Source organism: Scyliorhinus canicula, unplaced genomic scaffold (assembly GCF_902713615.1).
Source record: "Scyliorhinus canicula unplaced genomic scaffold, sScyCan1.1, whole genome shotgun sequence".
Classification (NCBI taxonomy): Eukaryota; Metazoa; Chordata; class Chondrichthyes; order Carcharhiniformes; family Scyliorhinidae; genus Scyliorhinus; species Scyliorhinus canicula.
The window spans coordinates 14,613-29,734 of record NW_024055840.1 but is presented as its reverse complement, the minus strand read 5'-3'; the positions used below and the strand labels follow the sequence as shown (position 1 = coordinate 29,734).

General features: G+C 43.4%; 1 protein-coding gene across 1 annotated transcript; it reads left to right on the top strand.

The window, feature by feature from the left end:
- The first annotated feature begins 1,235 nt into the window (after positions 1–1,235).
- LOC119961181 (immunoglobulin superfamily member 11-like) lies at positions 1,236–14,793 on the top strand. Its single transcript, XM_038788646.1, has 3 exons — positions 1,236–1,310; positions 8,271–8,329; positions 14,076–14,793. The coding sequence occupies exons 2-3, from the start codon at positions 8,290–8,292 to the stop codon at positions 14,435–14,437; spliced, it is 402 nt and encodes a 133-aa protein (XP_038644574.1). The 5' UTR covers positions 1,236–1,310; positions 8,271–8,289; the 3' UTR covers positions 14,438–14,793.
- Positions 14,794–15,122: the final 329 nt, after the last annotated feature.

Genomic DNA, 15,122 nt, shown 5'->3' with positions numbered 1-15,122 from the left:
TTTTGGGAGAATTTGCAGAGCAGAAGGAAGCCATTCGGCCCATCGCGTGTGCACCAACACTTGGAAAGAGGCACCTACTTAAGGCCACACCTTCACCCTATCCCCGTAACCCCAGCTAACCTTGGAATATAAGAATTTAATAATGAACCCTATCTATTCGAATGTAGAATATTGAGAGGTGGCCTGATTGAAACTTATAAGGGAGACTTGACAGAATGGAGACGGAAAGGAAGTTTCACTTGTGGAGGAGAAGGGAAATAGGCGATAGTTTAAAGAAAGGTGTCTCGCATTCCAGCTGGAGAAGAGATTATTTTTTTTATCTCAGAGGGCAGTGAGTATTTGGAACTTTCTCAGAATCTCCCTGAAGAGCATTGGAGGCAGGTCAATGAATATCCTCAAGGCTGATTCAGATGGCTGCTTGAGTGTCCAAAAAGGTTAGGTGAGGTTGATGGGTTACGGGGATAGGGTGGGGTTGTGGACTTAGGTAAAGTGCTCTTTCCAAGGGCCGGTGCAGACTCCATGGACCGAATGGCCTCCTTCTGCCCTGTTAATTCTATGATTCAATGATTCTGTGACTAACGAGGAAGTCAAAAGTTGTCAGTGGTCGACAGAATGTGGGGTTGAGACCACAGACAGGTCAGTCGTGATCTTATCGAATGGCGGAGCAGGCTCGAGGGGCGAATGGCGTACTTCTGCTCCTCATTACTATGTTTGGAAAGGTGGAGGTCTTAAGTTTAGCTATTTTCATAAACTACCACTGTACACTGTTCCTGAAATACAAACAGGAAGAGTCGCAGTTTTTCCTTCTCACGGTACCTGCAGTTTCAGCGGAAGTATCCATCTACGTTGATCATTCCACGAGTATATATAAATCTTTTGAGTTACCAAAGCGGGGAAACTAGAAACAATGTTTTGACAACTATATAGAGAGGAATTTTTTTAAGGAGCAGCAATCATTATTATTACGCTACTTAATATTCAAGTACATATACACCGAGCAATGGCAGGAATGAAACAGAAGATCGCACAGATACCCAAAATAAGAGTAATTACTTGGAATAATCTTAACAGCACTTTGTGATTCGTTTCCTACTTTCTGATCGTCAATAATCCTTAGTATGGACATATTTTCTGTAGGTTTCATAAATCGTGAATTTCAGTTCCTAATCCTCTTTGCAAGGAAGTGCTGACGCACCTCTTTAATTGCCGTAAATCAGTATGTTCCTGCATGTGTTCCACAAATAGTTTTGTTGCTGCAGAGGCGAACGGGAAGTGCAGAGCTTTATTGCATATTTCGCTGCGAAGTTCAAGTAAGTAGATTTTTATAGTTCTGTTTTTAAGTAATGCTCAAGCCGTGTTCAATGTTTATCTGGGTATTTCTTTAAACTGTTGTGATTGTTTAATTCGAGGAAAAAATCATGGAGAATTAGATAAAGAACAAAGAAAATTACAACCCAGGGACAGGCCCTTCGGCCCTCCCAGCCTGCGCCGATCCAGATCCTTTATCTAAACCATCGCCTTTTTTTCCAAGGATCTACTTCCCTCTGTTTCCCACCTGTTCATATATCTGTCCAGATGGATCTTAAAAATGATGCTATCGTGCCAGCCTCTACCACCATCGCTGGCAAAGCATTCCTGGCATCCACCAACCTCTGCGTAAAAAACTTTCCACGCACATCTCCCTTAAACTTTCCCCCTCTCACCTTGAAATCGTGACCCCTTGTAATTGACACCCCCCACTCTTGGAAAAAGCTTGTTGCTATCCACCCTGTCCATACCTCTCATAATTTTGTAGACCCCAATCAGGTCCCCCCTCAACCTCCGTCTTTCCAACGAAAACAATCCTAATCTACTCAACCTTTCTTAGTAGCTAGCACCCTCCATACCAGGCGACTTCAGGTGAGCCTCTTCTGCACTCTTTTTACAGCATCCACATCCTTCTGGTCATTTGGCGACCAGAACTGCACGCAGTATTCGAAATATGGCCCAACCAAAGACCTATACAACTGTAACATGACCTGCCGACTCTTGTACTCAATGCCCGTCCGGTGAAGGCAAGCATGCTGTATGCCTTCTTGACCACTCTGTCGATCTGCGTTGCCACCTTCATGGTACAAAGGACCTGAACTCCCAGTTCTCTCTGTACATCAATTTTCCCCAGGACTCTTCCATTGACCTTATAGTCCGCACTTGAATTAGATCTTCCAAAATGCATCACCTCGTATTTGACTGGTTTGAACTCCATCTGCCATTTCTCTGCCCAACTCTCCAATCCATCTATATTTTGCTGTATTCTCTGACAGTGCTTCTCGCTATCTGCAACTCCACCAATCTGAGTATCATCTGCAAACTTGCTAATCAGACCACCTTTACCTTCGTCCAGATCATTTATGTATATCACAAACAACAGTGGTCCGAGCTCGGATCCCTGTGGAACACCACTAGTCACCTTACTCCATTTTGAGACACTCGCTTCCACCACTACTCTCTGCCTCCTGTTGCCCAACCAGTTCATTATCCGTCTAGCTAGTACACCCTGAACCCCTACGCCTTCACTTTTTCCATCAACCTGCCATGGGATACTTCATCAAACGCCTTACTGAAGTCCATGTATATGACACCTACAGCCCTTCCCTCATCAATTAACTTTGTCAATTTCTCAAAGAATTCTATTAGATTTGTAAGACATGACCTTTCCTGCACAAAACTATGCTGCCTATTACTGATGAGTCTATTTTCTTCCAAATGTGAATAGATCCTTTCCCTCAGTATCTTCTCCAACAGTTTGCCTACCAATGACGTCAAGCTCACAGGTCTATAATTCCGTGGATAATCCCTGCTACCCTTCTTAAACAAAGGGACAACATTAGCAATTCTACTGTCCTCCGGGACCTCACCCGTGCTCAAGGATGCTGCTAATATATCTGTTAAGGCCCCAGCTATTTCGGCCCTCGCTTCCCTCAGTAACCTGGGATAAATCCCACCCGGACCTGGGGACTTGTCCACCTTAATGCCTTTTAGAATACCCAAAACCTCTCCCTTCCTTATGCCGACTCGACCTAGAGTATTTAAACATCCATCCCTCGCCTCAACACCCGTCATGTCCATCTCCTTGGTGAATACTGATGCAAAGGACTCATTAAGAATCTCACCCATTTCCTCTGACTTTACGCATAAATTCCCATTTTGTCTCTGGGTGGCCCAATCCCATTTTGTCTCTGGGTGGTTACCCTCTTGCGAATAAAAGGCTTTGGGATTTTGCTTAACCCTGTTAGCCAAAGATATTTCATGACCCCTTTTAGCGCTCTTTATTGCACGTTTGAGATTTGTCCTACTTTCCCGATATTCTACCAAAGCTGCATCAGTTTTAAGTCGCTGAGATCTTATGTATGCTTCCATTTTCATCTTAGCTAGTCTCACAATTCCACCCGTCATCCATGGTTCCCCAATCTTGCCATTTCTACCCCTCTTTTGCACAGGGACATGTTTGTCCTGCACTCTAATCAACTTTTCTTTAAAAGAGTCCCACATTTCAAATGTGGATTTACTCTTAAACAGCTGCTCCCAATCCACATTCCGTAACTCATGCCGAAGTTTGTTATACTTGGCCTTTCCCCAATTTAGCACTCTTCCTTCAGGATCACTCTCGTCTTTGTCCGTGAGTATTCTAAAACGTACGGAATTGTGATCACTATTCCCAAAGTAATTACCGACTGAAACGTCAACCACCTGGCCGGGATCATTCCCCAATACCAGGCCCAGTATGGCCCCTTCCCGAGTTGGACTATATACATACTGCTCTAAAAAAACTATCCTGGATTCTCCTTACAAATTCTGCTCCATCTACGCCTCCAACACTACATGAGTCACATTCAATGTTGGGGAAGTTAAAAGCTCCCATCACGACCAACCTATTGCTCCGCCATTTTTCTATAATCTGTCTAAATACTTGTACCTCTACTTCACACTCGCTTTTGCGAGGCCTGTAGTAAAGTCCCAACAATGTTACTGAACCCTTCCTATTTCTTAGCTCTACCCATATTATCTCAGAGCTTGAATCCTCCATCGTGCACTCCTTAATCACAGCTGTGCTATCATCTCTGGCCAGTAATGCAACTCCTCCACCCCTTTAACCCCCCTCTCTATCCCTCCTGAAGCATCTATACCCTGGGATATTTAGTTGCCAGTCTTGCCCTTCCCTCAACCAAGTCTCAGTAATACCAATAACATCATATTCCCAGGTACTAATCCAAGCCCTAAATTCATCTGCCTTACCTGCTATACTACTCGCATTAAAACAAATGCACCTCAGACCACCTTTCCCTTTGCGTTCATCATCTCTTCCCTGTCTACTCTTCCCCTTAGTCACATTGAGTTTACTATCTAGTATCTTACTGGATTTAGTTGCTGCCTCTTTACTGATCTCTAACGTCCTAATCTGTTTCCATCCCCCTGCCACATGAGTTTAAAACCTCCCCAACAGTGTTAGCAAAAGCACCCCCTAGGACATTGGTTCCAGTCCTGCCCAGGTGTAGACCATCCGATATGTAATGGTCCCACCGCCCCCAGAACCGGTTCCAATATCCAAAAATCTGAACCCCTCCCTCCTGCACCATCTCTCAAGCCACGTATTCATTCTGACTATTCTTGAATTTCTACTCTGACTGTCTCGTGGCACTGGTAGCAATCCTGAGATTACTACCTTTGAGGCCCTACTTTTTAACTTAACTCCTAACTCCCTAAATTCTGCTTGTCGGACCTCATCCCGTTTTTTTCCTATATCATTGGTGCCTATATGCACCACGACAACTGGCTGTTCACCCTCCCCCTTCAGTATGTCCTGCAACCGATCTGAGACATTCCTGACCCGTGCACCCGGGAGGCAACATAGCATTCGGGAGTCCCGTGTTCGACCACAGAAACGCCTGTCGAACGTCTAAGAAACGTCTTAAACGCCCTTACGATTGAATCCCCTATGACTATTGTTCTGCCAGTCATTTTCCCGCCCTTCTGTGCAGGAGAGCCAGCCACGGTGCCATGAGCCTGGCTACTACTGCCTTCCCCTGGTGAGTCATCTCCCCAAAAGTATCCAAAACTGTATACCTGCTTTGGAGGGAGATGACAGCAGGGGACACCTGCACTGGCTTCCTGCTCTTTCTCTCCGTTTTGTTCACCCATTCCCTGTCTCTCTCACCAATCCTAATCTGCCGTGTGACCAACTCACTGAACGTGCTATCCACGCCCTCCTCAGCTCCAAAGTCAGTCTATCCGCAGCTCCAGGGCCGCCATGCGGTCTAACAGGAACTCCAGCTGGACACACTTCCCGCACAGGAAGGAGTCAGTGGAACTCCCACATTCAGCACGAGGAGCAAAACACGGGTCTGGGATCTCCTGCCATTTTTACACTTTACCTTAACTGATTAGAAATGTAATATCAAATACTGAATAAGTGAAAGGAATAATGATTTTACTTACCAATCGCAACACTTACCAACGTACGAAGAGTTAACACACAGGAACACACAGGAAGGTTGAACGGTATGTATTGATTCACGGCATGTGGGCATCGCTAGCAAGGCCAGCATTTGTTGCCAACACCGCATTTTCCTTGAACTTAGAGGCTCGTGGGACCGTCTCAGAGGGTCACTTCAGAGTCGACCACATTACTGTGGACCTCGACTCACACACAGGCTAGTCCGGGTAAGGCTGTCAGATTTGCTTCGCTGAAGGACTTAAGTTAAACAGAAGGATGTTAATGAGAATTGAAGAGTGTCCCGGTCCCCATTTCTTAGGCAAGCTTTATATCTCAGATTTTTCTCATTCATTGATATAACTTAAGCTGAACCTATGTGCCCGGAGCATTAAAACTAAATCAAAATGCTGCGGATGCTGGAAATATGAAATAGAAAGAGAAAGTGCTGGAAAAACGGAGCAGGAGAGGCAGCGTCTGTGGAGAGAGAGAGACAGAGTTAATGTTTCGAGTACAAGTGCCTCCTCTTTCTCTGGAATGTTAGCCTAGTCAGCTTATCACTAAACTACTGTCCTGATTGATATGTTTCTGTAAATAGTGCTTTCATGTATTAGATTACGAACTTGTGCTATATGTCAATGGTAAATGTTCATGACTATATGGGAAGATTTATGCTTCCACGCTTCCAAGAACAATTAACGGTGGACAATGATACCTGGTCTTGACGGCGGCGCTCACATCCCATAAATTAATAAAATATATGTATTAAGCAATTATCCTATTGACGCTCGATTCAGCAATGACTCAAGTAGGAAATTCGTCTCCCTATTTCGAAATCAGTCCATTGCCCAACACCGCCCAAGTGCCCTTTAGCTCCATATGGCCAGTCTATCATTGCCTTGTCATTAATCAGCATCACGCATTCAACATATTATTAGGTCATAGTTTTTGTTGTCTTGGTCCCTGACGCTGGAATTCCCTCATGAAACCGTTCCCCCTTTCCAGCGTTGTGACCCCTGCTTGAACTGACCTTATAAGACATGAGTCGACTCGCTGATCATTCTTTGTTCACTTTCGAGGCCATCCCACCAACCCTCTCTTCCGAGTAATCGGACCAGAATCTACAATAAAGGATGCAATTGGATCTGGTGGATAGCGAAGTACCACATGCCTGATATTCGGGTTACAGACGTCAAGAAAAATGAATATTCGCCACAGTGTGGTTTTGAAAGCTCTCGCCGGTGAATCTGACGGTGATAGTTTCAATTGGTCGCAATATTCAAACAAATTGCTCGTCGGCAGTAATGCGGGTGAGCTGCCATGTCAGAGCTGCTATTTTGTGGATCAGAGGTAACCCGCTACGTCTGGTCCCTTTCAGGCGGACTTAAGGAATCCCGCGAAACTTACCGGAGAATAGCTGGAGGAGCTATTCCTGATGCCCTGGCAGTATGTGTCTGAATCTGGCCATTGTCCCAATGCTGAGTTTTCTACATTGCAACAGTGACTGCACTTCAAAACTTACTTGAAAAGCTCAATGGGAACTTTTGTGGTCATAAAAGATACTGTAAAGTGCACGCTTTGTTTGACCGATGCATTACTGCCTGCTTTTCATAGCCGTTCACATTGAATTTAATCTCTACGCTATAGATAAATATTGTTATTTTATTACGCAGTACATTACTTTGATTAGGTGAGTGGTAATTTCAGCGCAACTTAATTGAAAAAGTATCAGCGGCAAATAATAGAAAATAAACACCAATTGTACCCTCGTTTCTGACAGCAGAACAACACAGTTCTCAAGCGGAAACTAATGATTGGTGAATATTGAAGTGAAATACTTCTACCTGCCAAAAAACACTCCAAAAAACCCGAATCGCATGGAAATTATCGCTCCTATATGTAATGTCCGTCCAATTTATTAAGCCTGGGAGCACAGGACTTGCATGTCGAAACATACTTCGAATCGAATTTCCCATTCAACAAGACCATGGTTGACCTTGCGGGCTCAACCCCTTGCCCCTCCTCCTCCAGAACCCTTGATTCCTTCAATTATCTACAACCTGTCTAATTAGGCCTTGAATAAATTCAAGACCAGCCGCCATTGTATTTTTGGGAAGGGAATTTCATATAGCAACAACACTCTGCGAAAACCTACCTCCTCATTGCCGTCTTAAACTGTAGGCCCATTATTCTTGCATTTGTCACCTCACTAGTCACTCCCAACAGTGAAAACATTCTCCTCTAAAAAATAAATCCTCTCAGAGTCCTTTTTATTATGAATAAGATCGCCTCTCATCCTTCTAAAAACAAATAAGTATAGACTCAAATTATCAAGCCTCATTACATTGAACTTGTAGGTCACCAACCAGATAGTATAGTGTCATCGGAAGTATATAGCTGTAAAGTTAAGTTCATGTTCTCTCTTTCATCGTTGTAACTGTGGCGGGAATCACAAGAAAGGCAGTTTATCGGCTAAATACGGAGACATTATGATTAGGACATGGGCATTGAGCCCCGATAGTTCGTTGGATTTTACCTCCAAAGTGGTTCCACGTTTACGCCCGGCTTTCTGCAGCATTTCCCCTGGCATTGGGCTGTCCAGGGCGGGAATACCACGGAATTTCTCCTTCATCTATCTAAAACAAACGAACAACCAAAGTTGAGAAAAAAACATTGAACTGAGGGTTGCCTTTTCGAGAAGGTAAAATGTCAGATGTGAACAACTTTTAATTAAAGCTGCGAGACTAAATGCAAATTAAATGTGTAGTTTCAAATCTCGTCTTCATTATTGCATTCACAGGACAGGACAAAGTAGGAACATGTACCCAGATACTATCATCGGGGTATTGCTGATTTCTGGTAGGTCTTTAATTTACTTGAAGCAAAACATTTATATGCGTTAATGGAATGTGGGCCTCACGAGCAAGGCCAGCATTTATTGTATCCCTATTGTTCTTGAGAGCCACCATGTCGAATTACTGCAGCCCTTCAGGTAGAGCTATCCCATAGTGTTGTTCGAAAGAGGTTCCAACACTTCCACGCAGTGATATGATGGGAAGGACATATATAATTCCAAGTTAGGATGCAATGTATCCGGGAGGTGCAAATGTTGGTGCTGCTGTTACCTTGCACCTGGTGCTATTTTCTCTGGAGGCAGTAGAGATCGCAGGTTCGAAAAGTGCAGTTGACTGACGCTTGGAGAGATGCTATACCTATGCACAAATGGGAGGGGTTGAATGGTAAAGGTGGTGGATAAGGGTGTCGATATAGCAGTCTACGTTGTCCCAGATCGTTTCCATCAGCTAGAGTGTAGTTGACCGCGTTCATTTCAAGAAATTGGGATTGTTCCATATCTCTTCTGACTTGGAAGTTCAGCTGTTAACACAAATTTGGGGAGACAGGGGGTGACATACGCAGAGTAGAATTCCAAGCCTTTGACACTATCTTGTAGACACAGCATTGTTTTATGAATTCATTGAACGTCATTGTTGCTGGGAATGCCAACATTTACTGCCATCCATATTAGCATTTGAGAAAGTGATCATGAGCTACCTTCTTAATCTACTATAGTTCATATGTGTGGGCACAACCAGAGTGCCGTTAGGGAGGGATTTCCAGGATTTCCATCCAGCGACAGTGAAGGAACGGTGATATGTTTCCAATTCAGAATGGGGAGTGACTTGGACGGGAACATCTAGATGATGGTGTTCCATGTGTCTGCCGCCCTTGTCCTTTTAGAAGATCGTTATCGTGGATTTAGATGGCGCTGCCTAAGAAGCATTTCTGAGCACCTATTGTGTCTCGAGCAGACGGTGCAGACTGCTGCCACTGTGCGTCGGTTGTGCAGGCTGTAAATGTTTATGGGTGGATTGCTCACTGGCTACAGGAGAACTGAATGCACAGCGACTGTCCTTGAGAAGGTTGTGCTGAACCACCTTCTTGAATTTCTGAAGTTCCCGAATCGGTGGCACATCCATAGTGCCGTTTATTTGGGTGATGCAGTTAGATTTCTAGCCAAGAGTAACACCCAGCATATTTTTGGTTGGAGATTAACCAATGGTAATACAGTTGAATGCTAAGGGGAGATTTTTAGAGTATCTCTTTTTGAATCTGGTTTTTAGCCCAAGTCAGAATATTAGCCAGGCATTGCTTCAAGCTGGCAGGGACAGCTTTATACCTACGTTAGGAGGAGAAGAGATTAAAGTACAAGAATCCACATGTATCTGAACTTATGGTATAGAGAAGGCCACTCATGAAGCGAATGAAGGTTGGGCCCAAGGCTCTGTGTCGGGGAACACATGCAATGATGTCCTTGGAGGAAAATTGAACTCAAACAACAGCAACCATGTTTCTTTGAGGTAGATATTACTCCAGCCAATGACGAGTTTCCCCGGGGTTTCAGTTTACTTCAATTTTACAGGCTTTCTGTTCAAGAGCAATCTCTCTCAGTTCCCGCCTGCGATTTATCACTGTTTAGACCAAGGCTGCAGTGATGCCTGTGGACAACTGATCCTGGTAAAACGCAAACTGAAAATCCGTTAGCAGCTAATGGCTAATCACCATCTCCTTTATATCATTGCCAAAAGATGTACCTTCTACCCATTTATTGATAATTGCGGCGATATCTGTGGCCATAGTTCACTGGATTATAATTGTCCTGCTGTCATTGGATAGATTTTACGTGAACAATTTCCGGAGCATCGGGTATGCAACCATTTCCTAGCTGTACGACCACAGGTTGGCTAAGAGCATCTGAACAAAACGGGGAGCAAGTTGGACCAATAACCATTGGAGTTTGGAAGAATGATCTTCCTGAAACAGGATGGGTACTGAGGATATTTCCATTTGTTGGGAAGTGTAGAACTAATAGGCAGTTTAAAATCTATGGGACTCCAATTTAAGACTGGATTAAGGAGAACATTTATTTCTCCGTCAGAAGTTCGATTATCTGTGGAACAGTTTTGGCCAGAGAACAGTCGAGTTTTAGATTTTGATTATGTTTAAGGATCATTTAAACGTATTTGTGATCAGCAAGTGGATCAAGGGCAACGACGGACAGACGGCAAAGTGCAGCTGAATCTACCATCAGATCAGCCATAATATAATCTTATGGCAGAGGTGATTCGTGATTTCGAAAGGCCTCCTTCTCTTCCTAATTCTGTTCTCCTTGCGATGTGGTCAGTTATGGAGCCTCACCAGAACTGTAGCCTGAATGTTATCAGATCCCACACCCTTTGCCCATTCAAGATTTTCAGCAGTTCCCTGATAATAGGTGGAATGAGCCCTGATAGCTGAAGTAGTATATGCGATTGCATCAACATCACTCAGCTTATCGCGTTGAAGATGGCTAGAAATCCATCCATCACACTCACGTGCTGGATTCTTCGTTGTTGGAGATGGTGGACACTTATGGAGCTTCCTCCTACATTTAATTGTTTAAGTACCAACAAACAGGAATGGGTTTGGCAGGACTGCAGAGGTGTTATGTGATCTGTTGGTTTTGGGTTGCTAATTATTATTAACACTTTGCTTTTTCTATTTGGCTTTCATTTGGCTTTCCAAATAGTAACGATATGGTGGGGCAGGCAATAAACAAAGAAATAACTGATGCATGTAGAAATGGTACAGCAGTTATCATGGGGGATTTGAATCTACATGTCGATTGGTTTAACCAGGTCTGTCAAGGCAACCGTGAGGAGGAGTTTATAGAATGTATCCGCGATAGTTTCCTAGAACAGTATGTAATGGAACCTACGAGGGAACAAGCGGTCCTAGATCTTTTCCTGTGTAATGAGACAGGATTGATTCATGATCTCATAGTTAGGGATCCTCTCGGAAGGAGCGATCACAATATGGTGGAATTTAAAATACAGATGGAGGGTGAGAAAGTAAAATTAAATACTAGTGTTTTGTGTTTACACAAAGGAGATTACAAGGGGATGAGAGAAGAACTAGCTAAGGTAGACTGGGAGCTAAGACTTTATGGTGGAACAGTTGAGGAACAGTGGAGAACCTTCCAAGCGATTTTCCACAGTGCTCAGCAAAGGTTTATACCAACAAAAAGGAAGGACGGAAGAAAGAGGGAAAATCGACCGTGGATATCTAAGGAAATAAGGGAGAGTATCAAATTGAAGGGAAAAGCATATAAAGTGGCAAAGAGTGCTGGGAGATTAGAGGACTGGGAAATCTTTAGGGGGCAACAGAAAGCTACTAAAAAAGCTATAAAGAAGAGTAAGATAGAGTATGAGAGTAAACTTGCTCAGAATATAAAAACAGACAGTAAAAGTTTTTACAAATATATAAGACAAAAAAGAGTGGCTAAGGTAAATATTGGTCCTTTAGAGGATGAGAAGGGAGTTTTAATAATGGGAAATGAGGAAAGGGCTGAGGAACTGAACAGGTATTTTGGGTCGGTCTTCACAGTGGAAGACACAAATAACATGCCAGCGACTGATAGAAATGAGGCTATGACAGGTGAGGACCTTGAGAGGATTGTTATCACTAAGGAGGGAGTGATGGGAAAGCTAATGGGGCTAAAGGTAGACAAGTCTCCTGGCCCTGATGGAATGCATCCCAGAGTGCTAACAGAGATGGCTAGGGAAATTGCAGATGCACTAGTGATAATTTACCGAAATTCACTAGACTCTGGGGTGGTCCCGGTGGATTGGAAATTAGCAAACGTGACGCCACTGTTTAAAAAAGGAGGTAGGCAGAAAGCACGAAATTATAGGCCAGTGAGTTTAACTTCGGTAATAGGGAAGATGCTGGAATCTATCATCAAGGAAGAAATTGCGAGGCATCTGGATAGAAATTGTCCCATTGGGCAGACGCAGCATGGGTTCGTTAAAGGCAGGTCATGCCTAACTAATTTAGTGGAATTTTTTGAGGACATTACCAGTGCAGTAGATAACGGGGAGCCGATGGATGTGGTATATCTGGATTTCCAGAAAGCCTTTGACAAGGTGCCACACAAAAGGTTGCTGCATAAGATAAAGATGCATGGCATTAAGGGTAAAGTAGTAGCATGGATAGAGGGTTGGTTAATTAATAGAAAGCAAAGAGTTGGGATAAATGGATGTTTCTCTGGTTGGCAATCAGTAGCTAGTGGTGTCCCTCAGGGATCCGTGTTGGGCCCACAATTGTTCACAATTTACATTGATGATTTGGAGTTGGGGACCAAGGGCAATGTGTCCAAGTTTGCAGATGACACTAAGATGAGTGGTAAAGCGAAAAGTGCAGAGGATACTGGAAGTCTGCAGAGGGATTTGGATAGGTTAAGTGAATGGGCTCGGGTCTGGCAGATGGAATACAATGTTGACAAATGTGAGGTTATCCATTTTGGTAGGAATAACAGCAAACGGGATTATTATTTAAACGATAAAATATTAAAGCATGCCGCTGTTCAGAGAGACTTGGGTGTGCTAGTGCATGAGTCACAGAAGGTTGGTTTACAAGTGCAACAGGTGATTAAGAAGGCAAATGGAATTTTGTCCTTCATTGCTAGAGGGATGGAGTTTAAGACTAGGGAGGTTATGTTGCAATTGTATAAGGTGTTAGTGCGGCCACACCTGGAGTATTGTGTTCATTTTTGGTCTCCTTACTTGAGAAAGGACGTACTGGCACTGGAGGGTGTGCAGAGGAGATTCACTAGGTTAATCCCAGAGCTGAAGGGGTTGGATTATGAGGAGAGGTTGAGTAGACTGGGACTGTACTCGTTGGAATTTAGAAGGATGAGGGGGGATCTTATAGAAACATTTAAAATTATGAAGGGAATAGATAGGATAGATGCAGGCAGGTTGTTTCCACTGGCGGGTGACAGCAGAACTAGGGGGCATAGCCTCAAAATAAGGGGAAGTAGATTTAGGACTGAGTTTAGGAGGAACTTCTTCACCCAAAGGGTTGTGAATCTATGGAATTCCTTGCCCAGTGAAGCAGTTCAGGCTCCTTCATGACATGTTTTTAAGGTAAAGATAGATAGTTTTTTGAAGAATAAAGGGATTAAGGGTTATGGTGTTCGGCCCGGAAAGTGGAGCTGAGTCCACAAAAGATCAGCCATGATCTAATTGAATGGCGGAGCAGGCTCGAGGGGCCAGATGGCCTACTCCTGCTCCTAGTTCTTATGTTCTTCTGTTCTTATGTGTTGTATCGACACCAGGTTGGTATCGGATCTTTAGGGCTGTCTGGTGCTGTCCCTGGCATGTTCTCCGCCACTTCTCATTAAATTGGTAACGGAATGCCAGGTCGTTTCTGTGGATACCGGCAGTCCTTGCACATTAACAGTCCCTTGACAGACTCAGTGGGCGTCAAGGAAATGAGAAATTCCATGTGCGACTTATCAGTGAAATTGGATAGGATGCTGATCCCCCGACATTGCACCTCAGGCTTAATGGCTCCAAGGGAAAAAAATAACTGTCCGCACCAAAATGGTTCATGGCAGGAAACTCTATGGTCATCTTGTCACGGACTTTCAGGGGATGTAAGTGGGTAGTCGTTGTTGGAATTCGAAATTAGTTGCATTTGAATTGTTTGCAAGGTGTCAGTACAAGTAATCTGAAATGCGGAGTTGATTTCTCTGACAAAGATAATTGGTGTCTCTGTTTTACAGCTGTTGCTATTGCTGATGTCAAAGTAACTCAAAGTCCAGGAAATATCGAAATAACCGAAGGACAGGAGTTTCAAATCTCCTGCACGTTTACTACGTCTAGCAATGTCACACAATACGGAATCACCTGGTACAAGGCAGTAGCAGGTTGTGAAAACTGTAATGTTATGAACACGTCTGAAGAATTTATTGGGCGGGTATTGGATAAACATGATGACGTGTCAAAATCCAAACAACTTATAGTCATGGACGCAAAACAGAATGATTCTGGGATATATTATTGTGAAGTGGTTGTCATGCGTGCTGGCAATGGAAGGGGAAAGGGCACACGGGTAACAGTCAACGGTACGTGGCTATTCTGCTAATTTATGGCTTTCTTTGCATCTATTCTTTCCAATAACGGATCATCCTACATCCTCTTCCAACATCCACTCTGTAATTCCCAAATAAGAGTCATGAAGAGCATTTATAAATATTGAATCTGTGGAGATTAATTCTCATTTAGTCGACTATAAACCTAATGATCTGCTTATTATGAACTCTACAGAAGGATGAATTTCAGTGTTGAATCCAAATTCATTTGGAGCATAGGTTTAAATGTGTAAATCGATTAATCATATTTGAAACTTCCTGAGAATGTGAATCTATCTGTACAGATTTCCGTTTTAACACAATTTACCGTGTATGAATAATAGAGCCCAACTATTTTTAGTTAACTTAATGCTCTCTGAATTGTGTTCTACTTTGAACCAAAGTTCAGTTAAATCCTCCGAAAACACAACAATACGGTACATCTGCATTCCGATAACACACAGCGGAAATATGCGTGCCCCGCCATACTACAATAACCAATTAGGCTTGTTATTGAAACACCGAACCATAGAACATAGGATCAGGAGGAGGACATTTAGCCCTTTAAGCCTGCTCCGCCATTCATTATGATCATAGCTGATCATCCAACTCAATAGCCTATTCCCACTTTCCCCCATATACTTTGATCCCATTCGCCTTAATTGCTATATCTAACTGCTTCTTCTGAAACCTACTGGC